The sequence below is a fragment of the Bidens hawaiensis genome, unplaced genomic scaffold (assembly GCF_021521415.1).
Source record: "Bidens hawaiensis isolate Kalapana, Puna unplaced genomic scaffold, B.hawaiensis_p1.1 tig00003988_1, whole genome shotgun sequence".
Lineage (NCBI taxonomy): Eukaryota > Viridiplantae > Streptophyta > Magnoliopsida > Asterales > Asteraceae > Bidens > Bidens hawaiensis.
The window spans coordinates 1,068,098-1,089,593 of record NW_027491233.1 but is presented as its reverse complement, the minus strand read 5'-3'; the positions used below and the strand labels follow the sequence as shown (position 1 = coordinate 1,089,593).

General features: G+C 35.3%; 1 protein-coding gene and 2 pseudogenes across 1 annotated transcript; 1 reads left to right on the top strand and 2 right to left on the bottom strand.

The window, feature by feature from the left end:
• Positions 1-427: 427 nt before the first annotated feature.
• On the bottom strand, positions 428-2,026 carry LOC143624882 (lipoxygenase 1, chloroplastic pseudogene; annotated as a pseudogene).
• A 1,067-nt stretch (positions 2,027-3,093) lies between these two features.
• On the top strand, positions 3,094-5,016 carry LOC143624902 (uncharacterized). Its single transcript, XM_077095397.1, has 5 exons — positions 3,094-3,282; positions 3,370-3,477; positions 3,542-3,605; positions 3,695-3,793; positions 4,739-5,016. The coding sequence occupies exons 2-5, from the start codon at positions 3,398-3,400 to the stop codon at positions 4,829-4,831; spliced, it is 336 nt and encodes a 111-aa protein (XP_076951512.1). The 5' UTR covers positions 3,094-3,282; positions 3,370-3,397; the 3' UTR covers positions 4,832-5,016.
• A 10,678-nt stretch (positions 5,017-15,694) lies between these two features.
• On the bottom strand, positions 15,695-21,238 carry LOC143624861 (lipoxygenase 3, chloroplastic-like; annotated as a pseudogene).
• Positions 21,239-21,496: the final 258 nt, after the last annotated feature.

The following is a 21,496-nucleotide window of genomic DNA, read 5'->3' as shown; positions in this document are numbered from 1 at the left end:
TTATCTCTCTGGAACCTGTTCAGCATCAACATACAAAACATGTCGAGATTGATATTCATTTTGTCCGAGAAAAGGTTCAGGTTGGTCATGTCCGAGTATTACATGTTTCTGCTGACTTTCAGGATGCGAATATTTTTACAAAGGGATTACCGAAGGAATTATTCACGCGCTTTCGTTCCATTCTTTGCGTTCGTCCTTCATCTCCCGCTTCAACTGCGGGGGGGGGGGGGGGGGGGGGGGGGGGCTATTAGTGGATATTCGTATTTGTATAAATTATATTGTATTTAATATAGGATGATATAGTTTCCTACTTTACGTATGATTGTAATCCTTATTCATATCCCTTTGATTAATGAGTTCGACAAAGAATCACAAACGTTTACAATTATAAAACGTATGTCTGTTTACAAGATATATTTATACTAAACTACCTACCAATATAATGCACCTTTTCAAAGTAATGGCCGGATATGTGACCAATATAGGTTATAATATACTTAGGATACAAATTATTACTAGTAATAATAACTTAGGGTAAATCTAGATTACATATATTTTAACAGTTTTCACATTGTTATACTGTTTGGTACAACTCTGCCCGTGACCCCTGGATCTGAAGTCGGTATGAGTAGCTCGTAAGGTGGAACTCCAACACCACATCTATTCCTAAGCCTTAGATCAGCATTCCTCCTACTTATCTCATTTTCAATTTTTTTAACTTCCACCAAAAATCTATAGAATGCCTCAATAATCTTAGGCTTATTCGGCCACCTAGTGTATACATCCTTCATCTGCCCAAGATATTCCTCCTCATGTGAATGTGCTGAGATCATATCAATTATGGCCATGTATTTTGTCGATTCTATCAAACTAGGCAAGGAAGCAACTAAATAGCCTTGCGGATCAGCCATGAAACTTGCAAACTCAAGGTCATGTTGTTGGAGTATAAGTTTTTGCATAAGTGGTGGCCTATTTGGAACAAATCCACCGTAGTGATACTGCCCAAAATTAAGTGCTGCATGTTGGCCAGTTGATATCCATATTATAGTTGTTAATATCCGTTAGTTTATCAGGAGTGCTTAGTTTAGGCCACCAATTAGCTTTACGAAGATCAGCGTGTCCCACATTTATAGCTTCACTATACCAGGACTGAAGTTCTGTGTCCGATATAATAGCACTTTCATCCCCGTAGTAATGATTTACATAAGTATGCACCAGCTCTTGAATTGCAGACCAAATGAGTAGCCCGTCATTGGCATATGGGTAGTCTTCAATGAGTAGTCTTAGCCCATGGGGCTTTGTTTTATCGGTTACTGCTATTCCTCTACAATGAAAGTTGAGTAAAATACATAAAAAAATGTTACATGTATGTGGTTTTAAAGCTATTATTTATATTTCCATTTGTCACTTTTGAATTTTTTTGCATTGTTGGATGGTTTGACAAACCACCACGATTTCTATGTGGTTTTATTAATCACTTGTAGAATAGTAAGTTTCAGCGGCATGTAACTCTTGACTAAAAACGCGTAAAGATGCAAATTTTCTGGAAGACCTTAAAAAAGCAATGTCTGTTTTTTTTTGTTTTTTTTTTTGGGGGGGGGGGGGGTGGGGGGTGGGTGGGTGTTAACAGCAATTATAGTTTCTAAACAAAAAATAGATTGAATCTCCACACCCCCCCCCCCCAAAACTTTGTTTTTTGCTGTGTGTGTTTTTTTAGGAGGGGGAGGGGGGGGGGGGGGTTAACAGCAATTATAGTTTCTAAACAAAAAATAAATTGAATCTCCAATTGTTATGTTCGTTCGTTAGTCGTATATACCAATGGTAAATGAAGGGACATAACTGAGCTAAAACAGTTAAAAAGTAAATATGAACATCAATGTGTTGAGCACTTGAGCCTAAAAGGTTATTAAAACTGGACTAATTTGTAATGGCCTAAAATATCAAATGAATAAATTAACAAACATAGAAGAATTAGCATAATGAATGTAAACGAGCGTACATAAATTAACGAACGAGACGTGTTCATGTTCGCCCTTTTAACTAAATAAACATGAAATTTTGTTCGTGTTCGTTCGTTTATTTAATAAGCGAACTTTCCACCGAACAGTTCACTTAATGTTCCAGTCTCAAAGTAGTAATCACAAGAAAATTAAGTCTTAGAAATGATATATTTATTACAGTATTTAATAGCTACATGTCAATTTTGCCCTTTCTATATGCACACGGTTTCAAGTATATACAATTGATGCAGTTTTGTGACGGTGTCAGGGTAGTATGGGGAAACTTGATAAGTATAAAAGGCAGCATTATTTTTGGACAAAACTAATTCATGCATAAAACCTTCTATTCCATTTATGTACAAATTTAGATTATTAAATCTCAAGCAGTATTAATTGTTTTTTGATGAAGAAAGTGAATGATTTTGTTGTAACATATATATTTTTGTGGTTTGGTGGCAGGAGAGTGCTGCAGCTATTGCACAAGGCAAACCCGCTCCAGCTTTAAGTGAAAGTTCCAATATCCGGCCTTTAAACTTTGATGACTTTAAATTCGCTCATGAACAAGTAAACAACAAAACCTTTATGATCTTATTATTTTCTAAAAAGATAATATACATGAAGAAGTTACACTTGATCTTATTTTTTTATTTTTTAACTGTTATATAAAACACAAGCTGGACCAACTCGTATTTTACAGGTTTGTGCGAGCGTGTCATCAGAATCTGTAAACATGAATGAGCTTGTGCAATGGAATGAACTGTACGGAGAGGGACGTTCGAGAAAACGAAATCTTTAAGCTACTTCATGTAACGAAGACGGCTTTGAAGCAGAGGAGAATAACTAAATGATGGAAAAACATGCCATCATGTTTGTACAATGAAGAAGTATAGGAACTTACTTTCTTTTAATCAACTTAACTTTTTTACTTTTACTTTTTTCTGTGATTTTTTCGTATATTCTGAAAGAGTTAGTATCTTCTTTGTGAGGTGGCATTAAGGCAAGATGTATGTTAACTTGGCATGCACAAGGCCGGGCCAATAATTGTTCGTAAAACACAATTTATTCACTCAGTTTAGTTTTTGTATCTTATCAGACACTTGTTTGAGCAAATCAAAAATGGGTCAAAAAGAAATCATGGAATTTGTTTTGTGATCCCGACTACAGCCTCGCCACGTGAACGTAAATCAAAGTTCAAAAATATTGATGGTTCAAGTCGAAGGATTGCAAATCGGTTGCTTAACCGAAAGGACAATGACATCATCTTGATTCCCTACAATCCCGGGTCTAATTATCAAAACCATCCAAATCGAAATCCAAGTTTTACTAGTTTTATTATTTGTTTGACTAAATTTGGTTTTTGTTTTTTTAGAAATCATTGGGTGTTGGCCGTACTACACATGAAAACAATGACTTGCTATTACCTTGATTCTCTAAGGCCAGGAACTGTTAATTTGCAGTTGCAGCAGATTATCAATGGGTAAGTTATACAAATTATGGAAACAGTATGCTAGTATTTGATATATTTCTTAACATTTTTGTAGTGCAATGAACTTGTACGGTACACAAAGTGGATCGGGGGTAAAACTCAATTGGGTCAACGCTAGGGTGAGCATTTTATTCCATATTGAAATAGTAGTTTTAACCCCATTATATGAATCTATGTCACGATGACTATTTGTAATGTATTTATGTAGTGTCCATGTCAGCCGGGAAGCACCGAATGTGGCTACTTTATGTTAAAGTTCATGAAAGAGATAGTTGATGAAGGAATTAAAATACTGGTCAATGACAGTGTAAGTACATCAACTTTTTATATTTTCATTATTGTATCAGTTTAGTAAATTTATGAACCGGTTATAAATAGGCTTTGACTTTTGTTGACCAAACCGAACCAAAAGTTTTAAACGGTGGGCTTGTGAAAATGTAGAGTGGATGATGCAAGGCAACTGACTGATATTATATCTACTTATTCATGTCATCAATTATGATACAGTGATGGAACTTTAAGTAATTAATTAACTGTGAAATTCAAAGTTAGCAACCCGGTTTTAGAATTAAGAGGTTCTAAGGAATTACTGAATTATATATATTTATGTATTAGATGTAATGAAATATGAAATTAGATGTTACAGTAGTGATAGAGCTGATGATGTTTGTGAATAATTAGTTGTTGATATTCATGATTTACTAATAATAATAATTGAATTTTGATTTAATTAATGATCTGTTTAGTAGGGAGAAAGGTATCTGTTGAAGACGATAGTTAAATGTTGTTATTATTATTATTATTACTTGTTATTTGTTAATTTTTTGAATGGCTAGATGATACTTTAAGTAGGATATTAATCTGATTTAACTAATGATGAGTTAGTAGGGAGAAAGGTATTATGTTCAGAAGCAGTTTAGAAACAATAATAGGAAGTGAATCATATCTGTTGAAGATGATACTTAATTATTTTATTATTATTATTATTGTTATTTGTAAAATTTTTAGCTTACAACTAGTGCAAACAGACAAATTTACCCATATACCCTGGTGTGAACCAGTTCGTTATTCAGAATGAAATTGTTTGACTTCAAATATTTTTTGTTGTTTTGACTGAAAATTTGACTAACGGGTCAAAACTGTAGTTTAATGGTCAAAAAAGAAGCTTTGACTGTTAAAAGTCAAACGGATCTGATAAATAAATCTTCAAATCATTTGAACTTTAGGTTTAACTAATCTAAATTTTTTTCAGGTTGGAGGAGGGAATAATGAATACACGGATGTTGATATTGATGGAATTCGTGAAGAATGGTCGACTTTTGTGGCATCCTTTATTTACCAGTGAATGTTCGTATCGATGTTAATGAAATGTTAAACTTTGAAATATTGTGAAGAATTGTCGACTTTTGAATGTTTGTTAGTATGTTGAAATATTATATGAAATGGATTATTTTGCTATATATGAATTTTAGTTTTATTATGAGACGTTAATTGCCATTATTTAATGTTGAAATTATAAATCTGTCAAAAACATTCTATTTTTATAATACTTGAAACCATGACACGCGTATCGAAAAAAAGATGTCAATAATGCTTGTCATAAATGCATGTCATAAAAAGATGACACACAAATTTGCGTCATTGTTTCTTTATGACATAACCTTTCTTGACACTAGATATCGTGTCATCTACCCCTTTAATGACGCGCATAACGCGTCGTTAAAGGACTATTTTCTAGTAGTGGAAGTTAATTTGTTCCATGGCATGCATATTTTGTTTGTTTTAGTTCATTCTAATTTACTGATTACGAATGCCGGTGATAAACCAAAAGCTATGAGCCCATTAGAAAATGTTTTCATACTTAACAAGTACATTTTGACATACCAATGATGGATAAGTTGGTGAACACCGTTGTCATTAGAGCATACATGAGCTTTGCCTAATTTCCATAACCAATTAGTGGTTGCATCAACCGGAGGAGTGAGAACTTGCTTCGATGGGATACTTGTGTCATTAGGAGGAAGGCTAAGTTCGATTGCAATTGGCTTTAGAGTTCCAAGTGTAGTCAGGAAGAAGATTGTACGAGTCACATATGCTTTTCGGTCTTCTTGGGCATTTATCCTCTCTAGAAATGGAAGATAAATGTCGTGGTAATCCAATATGTAGAGCTTATTTTTATCCAAGGCCTGTACATTAGAATAAAACCCTTGAAATCCAACACAACTCAATTCTCAATCATTTATGTTCCTTAAATTATACTAGCCGTTGTCAAGTATACCTGCTGTATGGACATCCCATTGAGGTGGCATATAATATGTTCCTCTTTAATACTGGATTCTGGTGGTCCATGTATCGAAGGATCAAGTTTGCTGACCGGAGGAAATTCCTGTAGACACAGAACCCGAATGATGTAAAGGTTGTAACCTATTTGATTAAAAATATGTGTCATGGTATAACTCTACGTCACCCCATCTGATTTCACACCATCAAACACAGTTTTTACTAAAACATATCAATCTTTGGAAACTATTGTTTAGACCGGCCGTTTAGCCAACATCCTTACGACTGTTCTGACAATTGATGGTTAAACTTTGAAAAATTTATTGTCACAACGACCGTCCAACCTTCGGACGATCGTTGAAACAGTGTGGGATTATACGTTAATTAGAAGGTGTTTGTATAACCGACCCCTAAATTTCATATTTAGAAACATATAACTTTGATTGTTCAAGTCATGCTTACCTTCAACTTTTCTAAGCTAACAGGGTTCATCCCAGCATGGGTTTGACGACCAAGTTCATCTTCTTGCACGTAGCTTGTTACATTCCCTAGAATGTGATTGATGTTATATTTTTATGATTTACATAAAAAAAATACATGATGTTTTTCATATTTTTATTTTATATATTTATTTAATTTTAAACAAAAGGAAACACTTACAGAATACATTTTTTGGAGTCTCAAACTTGAAGATTTCTTCTATAGATCTACTTATATCAAAAAACTTCAATAGTCCATGCATATTCGAACTCATATTATATTGTGATATGCTTCTATAAAGGCGCGTAAATTTTACCAAATCCTTGGAGACATCATTGACGCCGGTGAAAGTGGCCACCATGGGGGGAATATTGCGCAACATCCCTTTCCAAATTCCCATGAGGACATCTTTGCGTCTCGTTCCCTCCAAAACTTCATCTCTTGGTACATAAATTGAAGAAGTCATGGTATTTACTGGGGTTTCAGTAGTTACATCTGAGCATAATACGGGTAAATTTTATTAATTTCCAAGGAAGCAGTTTGATTTTTTATTTTATGAAAATGAGATAAAAACACATGTCCAAATTGTTTCTAGGAGGAAGACAAAAGTTTTATGATTTATAGATGATCCGTTGCAATGCGTGTCATCACTTGTCTCATGAGTTTAACAATTTTTCTATGTTCTGTCATTTCAAATGATGGAACCATTATAAATAAAATCCAAAATGTTTACTTTTTGATTATTATATGCTTACTTGATTATACTAACATAAATTGCACACATTTTAGGATCTGTCATTTCAAATGATCACCTATAAACCAAAAGACTTTTTTTCTCTAACCTAAAAACCATTAAGGCTTGTGTTTTTATCTCATTTTATAAAAAGAAAATCGAAAAATGTTTCCTTCAAAGTATTTGTAAGAAGTTACCGGTAATTGTGGAGGGACGTCCGGTCCGACAACGTCTGGGATGTGGGTTTGTTTCACCTCCTAGTGTTGGTCTTGCTAATATAAGTCCTTGATCAGGATTTCCAAGATCATTATACATATCATAATCATATATTCTGTCTGAAGGTAATCTAAGTCCACTTGCATCACCTCTCTGATTTCCGAGTTCCTGTGCTCTCAAGTATATTAACCCCAGAGGTGTTTCACATGGTAAATATGCCTATTAAACCATCAATACAAAAAATCAATGGACTCTCTTGTAGATGATATAAGAAATTGAACAACAATACATCATAGTATATAATTTAGAACCTATCTATATGTGGATAAGGTTATTGAGGATGTTATATGCACCTTGTTGGAAAAGAATATCCTTCTGTCTTTGCTGATTTGAGTTGGTTGAATCCATGAATTGCATGTAAAGTGAAATAAACCTTCAACAAAGATAGTCTCCAAATACAACTCCTTGTTGTAATTGTTTCTCACCAAGATGGCCCCTGGTTCTCCAAAGTCTTCATCAATTTCTAGCTCAACTTCAAAGGTGAAGCACCCTTTACCATTAGGTTTGCGAGTTGTACACTTGTACCAGTCTCCTACATATTCTTTGCTCACCTTTGGCTTCATGGTACCTTGCATGGACAAAGTAATAATATACGATCTCATTACACGTCTTTTATTGCATTTTGAACAAGGGATAATTACCAAGATGTCAATTTAACCGCTCAATATCGACAAAATATCTATTTGTCCAACCAATTCCATGTTGACCACCCTAAAACTCGTCTACCATGTTACTTTTTAATCATTATTCAACGGGATTTTTAACCAACAAATTCTCGCACACGTTATAAAATCGTCGGCTCGCTAGTTTTTTCATTTAAAGATTGCCAGAGCCAACGGGATTATATAGGTGTCCGACGAGAATTTTTGGACAAATGGCAGGAATCTGGTTGGTAAAACTTCTCGTCGAGTAATGATTTACAAGTGATTGGGTCGACGAGTTTTAAGGTAGATATTATGGGAATCGGCCGTTGGTCAAATGAACATTTTCGTCATTTTCCCTTTGAATAATCCAGAGAAAAGGATCATACTTGGATCTAGCTGAGAGCTAACAAGTTGAAAGCCAACACCCATCTTCTTCTCATACTTGCTTAAGAATTTTTTAAACCATGGGAGCTTCATCAAGATCATCATCGCCATAATCATCATCTTACCGAGCTCAACTTCATTCTTTAACTTGACACTAACTGTTGCGGTTACCTTTAACATGGAGGATTGATATACCCTTACTTTCTCCTTAAAATATCTTTTTGGAAGAAGATATAAACATAGGAAATTTACATGTAGCGTGTTCACCAGAAACATTGATAGAACGAGTAAAAGGGTAGATCGGATCGGTGAGTCTTGGGGTAAACGCACGATTTATTCCTAACATTTGGTAGGTGCAGAGAACTGTCTTTGATTGTTTTACAATGTTAAGTTGTTTCGTTCGAGTCATTTGGTATTGTATATATAGACATGGTGTCATGATGAAACATTTAAATAAGTTGTTGATATAATGATATGTAGTGCTAAAGTAACATATGGTGAATCATGAATGTCAATGGTCAACGATACTTAAAAGAAATAGGCTGTTTGTGTTTGGGATTGCTTATGTCACCGGCTTACGTGTTTTTTAAAAATAATAAGGTGTTTAGAAATGCTTTTGGTGTGAGGGATAAAAGTTAATAAGTTACACTTTTGTAACTAATTATTAACTTATTGAAAAGTAATAAGGAGGTAAAATAAGGAATTCCAGACGCCCCACCTAATTGAATCATCGATTAGACTACATAACAAATCTTATTTTCAATAAGCACATCAAAACCACCATACTCTCTTGTTTTCCTTATTTGTTTTTTATTTTCCATTTCATTCCCTCTTTTACCATATTTTCTCAAAACCACCACCAAGCTACCGTCGGCACCGCCGCCGTCACCACCACCACCTGACAACCAATATTACCACCACAACCACCTGACCACCGTTACCTCCACCACCACCACTTGACTGTCACCAACACAACCTAGCTCCCCACCACCACCATGCCTGACGCACCACCACCATCGCCACCATCACAATCGTCATCGCCCTCGCCATATCCATTACCGCCACTGCTGCTAGCATTTTTTTTGCTTTGGTAAAAATGATTATGTTACCAAAAAGGATATAGTAATAATTAATTCAATTCTTATAAGTTAACTAAACGGAACAATAGAATGATAATGATTTATTGTAACTTCCATTTTATTGTCTCATCCATTGCATTCATTATTTCTTAATACGACATGTAACATAAAATCCAAATAAATAAACTCTATGTCTAACCTTCACCTAACACAACTCCTTGCACACAGATCCTACCTTCTCTCAGTTTTTGCTGATCATGAGCAGGAACGATGGATGAGACCAAAACCGGGCTACTCAAAATCAACCAAATTGGACGAAAACCACAAACAGCCACTTGGCTTTCTAGAACCGAACAAGAATTCTTTATTGTTGATTGCCTCGTAGTTTTTAAACATGTTTTTAAGTGTGAAAGTACATGTGTTATGGTCAATTACTAATGTCGATATTAACTTATGAAAGGGAAATCTACCGGAACAAAACAATAGATTAATACACATGTGGATAGCACCAAATGACCTTCCAAGAGTTTAAAATGCACATGGACGTTGGAAAATAAAGTATATCCACTAGTTTCTGTAGAACTTTTTTTATTTATTTTTATTTTTTTATACAAGGGACTAACATTTTCGGACAAACTATGGTAAAATTAATATATAATAGTGTTCATTGTTTGTCTTATTGAGAGGAAGTCACGAAATTTTATAATGTACCCTTTTCAGTTTTCATGACATCTTTGATTACTATTTTGTTGTCCACGTCCCTGTCTAGACCATTGGCATTTGACAAGGTTAATTATTTTCATGAATAGTAATAATCACGTGTACACGTGCCTTATACATAGGGGTCCTCCTAATCACACCGCACACCCCACTACACGCTGCGTTTAGCTCTTACCGTGGCGGTTTATTCGACGTGATTGATTTGACGACGTCGACGGATGATTTGATTGGTGAAGTCTGTCATTGTCCTAAAACACGCCGCGTTTAGACTTTAATGTTGCGTTTACAATCATCAATTATTTAGGTTGATTCCCAGACTTGTGGTGGTATACATTAGCTACATTACATACAAAGTTAAACATACAAAGTATACATTAGCTAGCATGCAAAACATAAATTAATTGCTACATTACATACAAAGTGTCCAAATTCCCAACTCAAGAAAATGTCTTGGATGTTTGACGGTTATTTTCCGAGCCCGTCGAGGACAAACGTCGAGGCAAGTATTCCGGATTTGAATCTCGCGCCGCCGGAGTTTTTAGATTATGACGAGGGGCGGCGTTACCAAATTTGAACCAGGTATCGTCACATGTTTATTTGGGTTACCCGTCGTCATTAATTTTTGAAATTAGATTTGTTAACAATATATTTTGTTAGGAATATTTTGTGCACGATCAACCGGATTGGTATTTGGCGCCTAGCAACAGTTCGTACTTGTCACATCCTGAACATGATTACGGTCAGCCGTCATACCATTTATCAGGAGACCCGCCTTACGTTGCCCAGCCTTCGTACCATTTTAATACCTACACAGGCTGATAGCCTTGTTAGTACAAGGTCGACATCAAGGTGCTGACCACTGCAAACTCTCAGACTTGTTCTTTCTGCGGTGCCTGTTGACGAAGATCGATTGCAACCTCGCCCATGGCTTCGCCTACTACATCGCCACATACCCCCACAGGCAAGGAAGAGGGTCGTTGCTCGGTGCCCCCTACGTGACGCGCATCGTGCATTATTTGGGACTTGAAACACAGCTAGATACCCTTACGATCCCGACAGTATCCCCCCGCGAGCTCACCCGTGGTAGCGCCCAGGGCATGCCTATTGTTCTCAAGTTTGGGGACCCCGACGGGACAAGAAGAGACCGTCTCGTCATGGACTTCGGTATGCCACCGTACATACCGGTGCCATTAGTCGAGCCTCCACCATTGATTGCCCCGGAGGTGCACGTCGACGACAACCACGAAGAGCAATCGGGGGACGAGGACAGAGAGAAGGGGGAGGATGAGGCGGCGGATGGAACGGAGCAGGTTCAGGTTACTTTTATAACTCGTTTACATTTATTTGTTTATGTCTAAATATTAACGTTTAATTCTCTTTTTAATGTCAGCCACGAATGCCGCAGCACGCACCACACACCTATCGCGCTGTGCGTTTAAACCACGCCACGGATGCACGATTACGGAGAGTAGAGGCCGCGGTGCTACTGATGCAACGTCAAATGAATTAGATGATGGAGAGGGAGGCCAGCCGACAGCGCAGTGAGGTTTACACATTACCTCCCCCACGCTTTGATCACGAGGCTAGCACATCAAGGGGCGGCGCCTAAGCCTCAACCGACGGGGACGAAGACGGGGACACGGTAGTGTAAATATTGATTTAGACTACTTTGTTATATTCTATCAAACTTTAATATTTTGTATGTTATGAAGTTTTATGAACTTGTTATGGAACTTGTTATGAACTTTTATATTTTGTATCACATGGTTTTATGAATTTTATGCTTTCTAATATTGAAATGTTACAATTATTAAAATCTAACCAAGTAGTAACATAAACATGATCATAATATTAGTTTAACTACATAAACAAAAAAGAAAACGATGAGAGCTTTGATTCCAAAACACCAAAAATCTAAGCAAAATGAAGATGTATAATACATATAATAATTTTTTAAACAAATAGCCAACACCTCAAATTATAGACTAAAATCACTTATTTAATTATATATTTATTTAAATATATATCATTTTTTATCATAATAATCATAATCATATATTTAAAACAAATTTATATTTAAATCAAATTCTAATAATTATCAACTTAGGTTAATACTAGTAATAATTAATGATAATAATATGCTGATTTGAAACCGTGAGATGATAGTTGATTTGATTGACTGACCATGCCGTCGCGTTTAACTCTTACCGTCGCGTCTTGTGCGGTTGTTAGAATTGCCCTATATAATAGTAGGAGTTATCATGCAATCCAAATATCCAATCAGAGTGGTGTGTAGGCTGTAGCGTAATCGTTGTTATCCCATGGCCCACAGCTCCAAGGATTGATACGCAGTTTCAAATTTTCATTTTCCTATTTAACAAATTTAACACGTGATCACTTGGATTGGGAAATTGGAAAATGAAATAAAAAAGACAAATGATCTTAATATGTTACTATTAAAAGCATATCAATCCTTGGAGATGTTATAACCCGTTTATGGGTTACCTAGGTTTGGTGAGACCCATACCCGTAAATTCACTACTATAAAACAGGTCATTTTCTCACAAAAACTTCCTACAAATTTCCTACAACAAGTAGTTCCAACAGATTTCCAACAAAAAAATAAGCTCAAACTTTGCTACAATATTATCTAAAACATTATGAATAGTTTTTGTAGGAAAGTTGTAGGAAGTTTACAACCACATGTTTTTGTAGCAATTTTGTAAGAAAAGTTGTTGGAAAACGGTTGAAAACGATTTCAAGCATGTGTTTTTCCAACAACTTCTTTGTTAGAAAATTGTTGAAAACTCAAGAAGAGGAAATGGATCAGCACGTACTTCATGATCAAGCCACCTTGGACAGCTGCAACCCAAGAACCCTACATGTTAGTGAAGAGATAAGAATGGAAGGAGGTTTAGGTGGTAATTTAAGGAGCTCTCTGACAAGTCATGAAACAGGAACAGTTATGCTTAAGAATTTCAAGAAGTATTCTATTATAACGAATAGGCTAAGAAGTTTCTGGAAGTGATCATTCGCGAAAAATTGTCAAGGTTCCCTTTTATTGAATGAATAAGTTTCGAATGTATTACAACTCAATAAATATTAAGGGTTGCAATTGGACTAAATGATCATCCAATGTCGGGTACTGTGACAGTAAGTACGATGTTTCTGCATGAAGTTTAAGGAATGGGCATGCTTTCAAGAAGGATGAGGACATGTTAAGTCAGTACAAGAAGCACACCATTGAGGACATCATAGACAAGTTACCTAGGACAACTAAAATTCATGAACATCACTTGGTGATTTTGAGACAACGAATAAGAAGGTAAGCTGGGGAGCTAAGACAGTTTGAGAAAAGATGCGAATACTATAAGTATTCCTCTTACAAGGACTAGGCAGGTTTCGAGGACGAAACCTACCATAAGGTGAGTAGACTTGTAACATCCGCCTTTTAAAAGAAAATAATAAATAAATTATTATTTATTTTAGACAAAATAGCAAAAGATGTCCTTTATGTTTGAACATTTTTTCGGTGGACGTTCTTTAGCAAAAGAAAGCATACAATGTTTTACACAATGACTTGAACGTAAAAAACAATAAACATAATATTATTTTTCTCAATTTAAGTGAATGTTGAGCACAACGACTAAAATATAATGATAAGTAGAAAGACAAATGTTGATCACAAAGACACAATGACGAACAAAAAAACACAATGACGTAATATTTGATTTATTTTTTATGTTTAATATGAGTACCAATTGAAAAACACAATAACCAAAATCTATAACCCAATGCATAGCAAAACCAATTCAAAAATCAATGGACAACCAAATAACACAATATAAAAAAACCCGCTATTTTTTTATTCTTATATAACAATATGATATTCATATTAAAGATAAAAAAGCGCTTGTTATTATGGTTCCCAAAATTTTCTTGAAAAAATGTCTTATGAAAAAGTTATAGACATTTTAAAATGATTGAGGAATTGACATGTATCTTGCATGTGGAGAGAGAAAATCATCATAAGTGGGTTATTACCTTCATGCCTTACTTATCATATTTTATTCTTAAATTAATCTCCACCAATCACCATCCAAATCTAAGATCAATGGATTAGATTCATTCTCAACATTCTCATATTTTTTTGAACAACCAACTAAGTAACGCGGGGTACTCCGTACGCGGACAGAAGGAGCCCCTAGCGGTCCACCTATTGAGGGATTCACCGGATAAAACCCCACCTCCGCGCCCGCCAAATGGCACGACAGCGAGGAGCCGATAAAACGGGTGAGATCATGACTTGAACCCTAGTAAGTTAGGGTCATCCCTCATATCTCCCATATAAATTGGTGATAGTGAGGTTTGAACCCCCTACCTCTCACTAATAAAGTGAGTACTCTACCATTGAGCAACATCCAACTTATTTCTCATTTTTGTTTTACTTTGTATTTTAACCTTACCCTTTAAATATGTCCCTCCAAAATTCAAATTCCTCATTTGTCCTGTTACTAACTCGTTTTTAACTCTACGTTAGAATATCGAGACGACATGTTTCTTAACTCACCGCCTCCTCTCCATATTAGCTCATAACCAGCCGCCTCCTCACCTTGTTAGCTCAAAACACATCGTCTCCCCTCCTTGTTAGCTCAAAACTCGTCTCCTCTCCATTGTGTTAGCTAAACAAAAGAATATACCTTATCTTTACTAAAACATGGATCCAAAACTTATTTAAAAAGCATTTGAATATTTTAAATTTTATTGGTTTTTAGGTTCATGTATATTGGATTTTGGATAATAATATGATTTAGCAAACTCATGCATACCGTCAAATTATTTTATGTGTACCTTGCTTAGATATAATTTTAAAATAACAAAATTTTTTAGATTTAATTTTTTAGATAACCATATTACCCGCCATGGTTCTATTAGATGCAATAACATGTTTATAATGTAGACCATTCGATGCGATAAACTTTCTAAGGATTTGCAATTTCGAAGAAGTGATGAGAGACAATTCGATTTTCATCAAAAATGAGAAATGTTGATCAAAATTAAAAATAATAACATAGAGATATACATATGTAATGGAAAGAGGTAGAATGGTTTAATCGTTAGACATGAGCATATATGAAATTTAAAATTTCAGAAAAATTATGTTAAAATGGTCATTTGTTAAATTGTTATTAATGAATGGGAGTATATATGACAATTTAGCTATTTTGTAAAGGCATATGTGATATTTTAGTTAATTTGTAAGAGCATGTATGATATATTAATTATTTTGTAAGTGCATATACGATATTTTAAGTTTTGCTTGGGTATATATGATATTTATAATGTTTGTAAGAGTATATATGTAATTAATTCTTAAAAACAGTGATGTAAATGACAAATAAAATCAAATAAATTATAGATACATTTTGTAAAATTTTCCACATGATGTCCATATGATTATAGAAATTTTCAGAAATGAAGGATAAATGAAATGGGGTTGAATAATGAAGATAATAAACTAAGACTTATATTATTATACACATTACAACACATATGTTCGTTTACATTCAAATATATCTACACTAAAATAGATTACATATATTTAACGATTTTCACATTGTTATACTGGTTGGTACGCCTCTGCCCGTAACCCCTGGAGTTGAAGTTGGTATGAGTAGCTCGTAAGGTGGAACTCCAACACCACATCTATTCCTAAGCCTTAGATCAACATTCCTCTTATTTATCTCATTTTCAATTTTTTTAACTTCCACTGAAAGCCTATAGAATGCCTCAATAATCGTAGGTTCATACGGCCACCTAGTATACAAATCTTTTATCTCCCCAAGATACTCCTCCTCATGTGAATGTGCTGAGATTATGTCTATTATGGCCATGTATTTTGTAGATTCTATCAAACTAGGCAAGGAGGCAACAAAATAGCCGTGTGGATCAGCCATGAAACTTGCAAACTCAAGTTCATGTTGTTGGGGTATAAGTTTTAGCATAAGTGGTGGCCTGTTTGGAACATATCCACCGTAGTGATACTGCCCTAAATTAAGTGCCGCGTGTTGCCCTGTTGATATCCATATTAAAGTTGTTAACATCTCCGTAAGTTTCTCGGGAGTACTTAGTTTAGGCCACCAATTAGCTTCACGAAGATCAGCGTGTCCCACGTTAATTGCTTCACTATACCATGACTGAAGTTCTGAGTCCGATATAATAGCATTTTCATCCGGGTAGTAATGATTTACATAAGTATGCACAAGCTCTTGAATTGCAGACCAAATGAGTAGCCCATCATTGGCATATGGGTAGTCTTCAATGAATAGTCTCAGTCCATGGGGCTTTGTTTCATCAGGTACGGCCATTCCTCTACAACCAAAGTCAAGTAAAAGGCTTAGAACATGCTATATGCTGTTTTTAAGCTATCATGACTATTTGGATTTCTTTCTTATTTTCCTATGTCTTTGTTGGTTCAGCATGGTATTGTATTCTTACCTTCGTATCAACCAAAGTCGAGTAATATACATTGAAAATGTTACATGTATGTTGTTTTAGAGCTATCGTTTTATATTTTCATTTGTTATTTATTTATTAATTTTTGCATTGTTAGGTGGTATGACAAATCACCATGATTTCTATGTAATTTAGTTAATATGAAATATGAAGTTCCAATGGGGTATAACTCTTGATTGAAACTCGTAACGGGGGTGCAACTTTTTAATAGACCTTACAAAAACCAAAAGTGTGTGTGTGTGTGTGTGGGTGGGGGGGGGGGGGGGGAGGAGGATACCGTAACATCAACTATTGACTCCCCCCCCCCCCACCCCCACCCACACACACACAACAACAACTTCAGTTTTTGCAAATTTTTCAAAAACGTTACACCTTATTGCGAGTTTAATTCAAGCACTGCACCCACCCTCCCTCCAAGTGAAAGAAAATGTCATTTATTGTTTAATGGTTTTGTATTTGTACCTTCGTATCAAATCTGCTGGAAGGCCTTCTAAGTCAAAGCGCCACCAGTCACGATAAGCAGCAGATACCATCTCCATGCTATATTTTCCGGGAGAAAAGGAACACTCTATAATTCCTTCTGCAGATATAAGGCTCTCACGAGCGACTGCATTTGTCGCAAGTGCATGTTTCATGTGGAGACTGAGAAGCTTGAAAATTGGATGCATTGAGCTTAAGTTTCGGTGAGTGGAGATTATGAATGGTTCCATACAAGCGTGAACCCGTAACCTAAATATACATATACATAAAGCCAGTAGTTATTTATATGCTTCGTTTGTCATTTTGGTAATGCTAATCAGTTTTGAAGTTAGTTTGTTCCATGGCATGCATATTTTGTTTGTTTTAGTTCATACTAATTTACTGATTATGAATGCTGGTGATAAACCAAAAGCTACGAGCCAATTAGAAAATGTTTTCATATTTAACAAGTACATTTTGACATACCAATGATGGATAAGTTGGTGAACACCATTGTCATTAGAGCATACATGAGCTTTGCCTAATTTCCATAACCAATTGGTGGTTGCATCAACTGGAGGAGTGAGAACTTGTTTTGACGGGGTATTTGTGTTGTTAGGAGGAAGGCTAAGTTCGATTGCAATGGGCTTTAGAGTGCCAAGTGTAGTCAGGTAAAAGATTGTACGAGTTGCATATGCTTTTCGGTCCTCTTGGGCGTTAATCCTCTCTAAAAAAGGAAGGTAAATGTCGTGGTAATCCAATATGTAAAGCTTATTTTCATCCAAGGCCTGAACATTAAAAAACCCCTTGAAATCTAAATAAGAAATCCAACAAAACTCATTTAATTCTCAACCATTTATGTTCCTTATATTATGCTAATCCTTGTCAATTATACCTGTTGTATGGACATCCCATTGAGGTGGCCTACAATATGTTCCTCTTTAATACCTGATTCAGGCGGTCCATACATCGAAGGATCAAGTTTGCTCACCGGAGGAAATTCCTTTAGAATCAAAAGCGAATGGTATAACGGATATAATCAGTTTGATTAAAAATATATTGGTCATGCGCTATAACTATACGCCGCCCATATCTGATTTCACACCACCAAACGACTGCCCACAAAACATTTAAACGGGCGTTTTTACTAAAAAAAAAATCAAACTTTGGAACTCGTTGTTTAGACCAACCGTTCGGCCAATAATCGGACGACTTATCTGATAATAGGCGGTCAAACTTTGAAAAACCTCTATCTGGACAATCATTTGATATGGGGCGAGATTAGATGTCTGAAGATGTGTGTATAACTTACCCCTAAAAAATATTTATGAAAAATCTAACTTTGATTGTTCAAGTCAAGCTTACCTTCAACTTCTCTAAGCTAACAGGGTTCATCCCAGCAAGGGTATGGCGACCAAGTTCATCTTCTTGCACGTAGCTTGTTATATTCCCTAAAATGCGTTTGATATTATATTTTTATGATTTTACATAAAAAATAAATAAATGATGTTTTTAAGAAAGAATTTTGTTACAAAAGGGACACTTAAAAAACATGTTTTTTAAGTCTCAAACTTAAAGATTTCTTCTATAAATCTACTTATATCAAAAAAACTTCAATAATCCATGTGTATTCATACTCATATTATTCTGTGGCATATTTCTGTAAAGACGAGTAAATTTTCTAAAATCCTTGGAAACACCTCTTCCGTTGGTGAAAGTGACCACCATGGAGGGATTATTGTGCAACATCCCCTTCCAAATTCCCATGAGGACATCTTTGCTCCTCGTTCCCTCCAAAACTTCATCTCTTGATACATAAATTGAAGAAATGATGGTATTTACCAGGGTTTCAGTAGTTACATTTGCACGTGATATGGGTAAATTTTATTAATTTTCAAAGACATAGTTAATTTCTTATTTTATGAAAATGAGATAAAAACACTTAATTGTCCAAATGGTTTCTAGAATAGAAAGAAAAAGTTTTTTAGTTTATGATGATCTGTCATTGGAAATAGCAAACTTAAAATACTTGTACTACATGTTAGCACTTGTCTAGTGTTGGACAGTTCTTCTATATTCTGTCAATATTGCAAATGGCCGATCCATTATAAATAAAACCTAAAATGTTTACTTTTTGATTATTATATGTTTACTTGATTATACAAGTGTTGATTCAAAGAACAAATATTTTAGGTTCTGTCATTTCAAATAATGAATCACCTAGAAATCAAGCCTTTCGTCTCTCCAGAAAACAAATAAAGCTTATGCTTTGATCTCACTTTTGAAAAAAAAAAAGAAAAAAAAAGTTTCCCTAAAAGTTTTTGTAGGTTTAATAAAATCAAAGTTACCTGTAATTGTGGAGGGGCGTCCAGTTCGACAACGTCTAGGATGTGGATTTGTTTCACCTCCTAGTGTTGGTCTTGCTAATTTAAGTCCTTGATCAGGATTTCCAAGATCGTTATACATTTTGTAATCATATATTCTGTCTGAAGGTAACCTTAGTCCATTTCCATCACCTCTCTTATTTTCTAGTCCTTTGCTCTCAAGTATATCAGCCCTAGAGGAGTTTCACTTGGTAAATATGCCTGTTAAACCATCGATACATAAAATCATTGGACTTTCTTGTAGATGATATAGGAAATTAAACATAAAACAATATTAATATTTAAGAGTAAATTGCTTATTTTTTTCTTCGTGGTTTACGTTTCATAACCCTTTTAGCCAAAAATAAATCTTTTGGATGAATTAATACCTGAAAGTATATATTTTTTGCTCCCCCCCCCCCCAACTTTATCCATTGCAATTAGAACCTATGTGGATGAGGTTAAACCATTCTTAATTAGCCTAACCCCCTAGTAGGGCGTTATACAACACGGGCCACGTCAACAAAAAAGGGGAGGGGGTTATGACAAAAAAAATAATGGTGTAGTGTTATAAGCCCATAACCCCTTTGGAACACTACTCATATTTGATCAAACACACACACCATAGGCGCAATCTACATGGTGCCTGGAGCAAAAAAGAAATGCCCATGGTGCTCCGGGGTGCTATGGAGGTGCTATAGGGCTTTATCACGTCCACTACGCATGGTGTTATTGAGGATGATATATGCACCTTGTTGGAAAAGTATCCTTTTGTCTCTGCTAATGTGAGTTGGCTGAATCCATGAATTGCATGAAAAGTGAAATAAACCTTCAAGAGAGATGGTCTCCAAATACAACTCCTTGTTGTAATTGTGTCTCACCAAGATGGCCCCTGGTTCTCCAAAGTCTTCATCAATTTCAAGCTCAACTTCAAAGGTGAAGCACCCTTTACCTTTAGGTTTGCGAGTGGTACATTTGTACCAGTCTCCTACACATTCTTTGCTCACCTTCGGCTTCATGGTACCTAGCATGGATGAAGTAATAATATACAGTCTTATTACACATATTTTATTGCATTATGAATAAAGGATAATGACCAAAATGTTTATTTAACCTCTCAATGTCGACAAAATGTTTATTTCACCAACATATTGTTCACCCTAAAACTCCTTGACTCTATTACTATTTAATCATTACTCAACGGGTTGCAAGGCTTTTTATATAATAATCGCAGAGCCAACTAGATTATTCAATAGGCGTCCGACGAGATTTGGCTTTCAAAGAGATTTATTTTGACGTCCGACAAGTTTTATTTTGGCCTTTGACAAGATTTTTTTTTTTTTTTTTGAAAATAGTAATAATTTCCATAAAGTAATAATTAAAAGTGATAGGACCAACGAGTTTTAAGGTTGACATTATATATGGGGATTGGCTTGTTAAATGGACTTTCGGCCAACCTTGACCGGTCAAACTGACATTTTGATCATTTTCCCAATAATCTAGAAAAACAATCATATTTGGATCTAGCTGAGTGCTAACAAGTTGAAAGCCAACACCCTTCTTCTTCTTCTCAGGCTTGCTTAAGATCTTTTTAAACCATGGGAGCTTTATAAACAGAATCATCATCTCCATAATCATCATCTTACCGAGCTCAAATTCCTTCTTTAACTTGACACTAACTGTCGCAGTTACCTTTATCATGGAGGACTGATAAACCTCTACTTCCTCCTTAAGATATTGCTCCACAGCATTGGAAGTATCCACAACATTTAGGCTACACCCTATGCTAATCTTCTTCTTGGAAGAAGAAGTAAACATTGGAAATTTACATGTAGTTTGTTCGCCACAAAATAGAACGGGTAAAAGGGTAGATTGGATAGGTGAGTCTTGGGGTAAATACACTGTTTGTTCCCAACATTTGGTAGGGGCAGAGACTGCCTTTTAACTATTTTACAATGTTAAGTTGTTTCGTTCGAGCCATTTGGTATTCTATATATAGACGAATGGTATCATGATGAAACATTTGAATTAAGTTGTTAATGCTAAAGTAACATGTGGTTTAAGGTCAATGGTAGA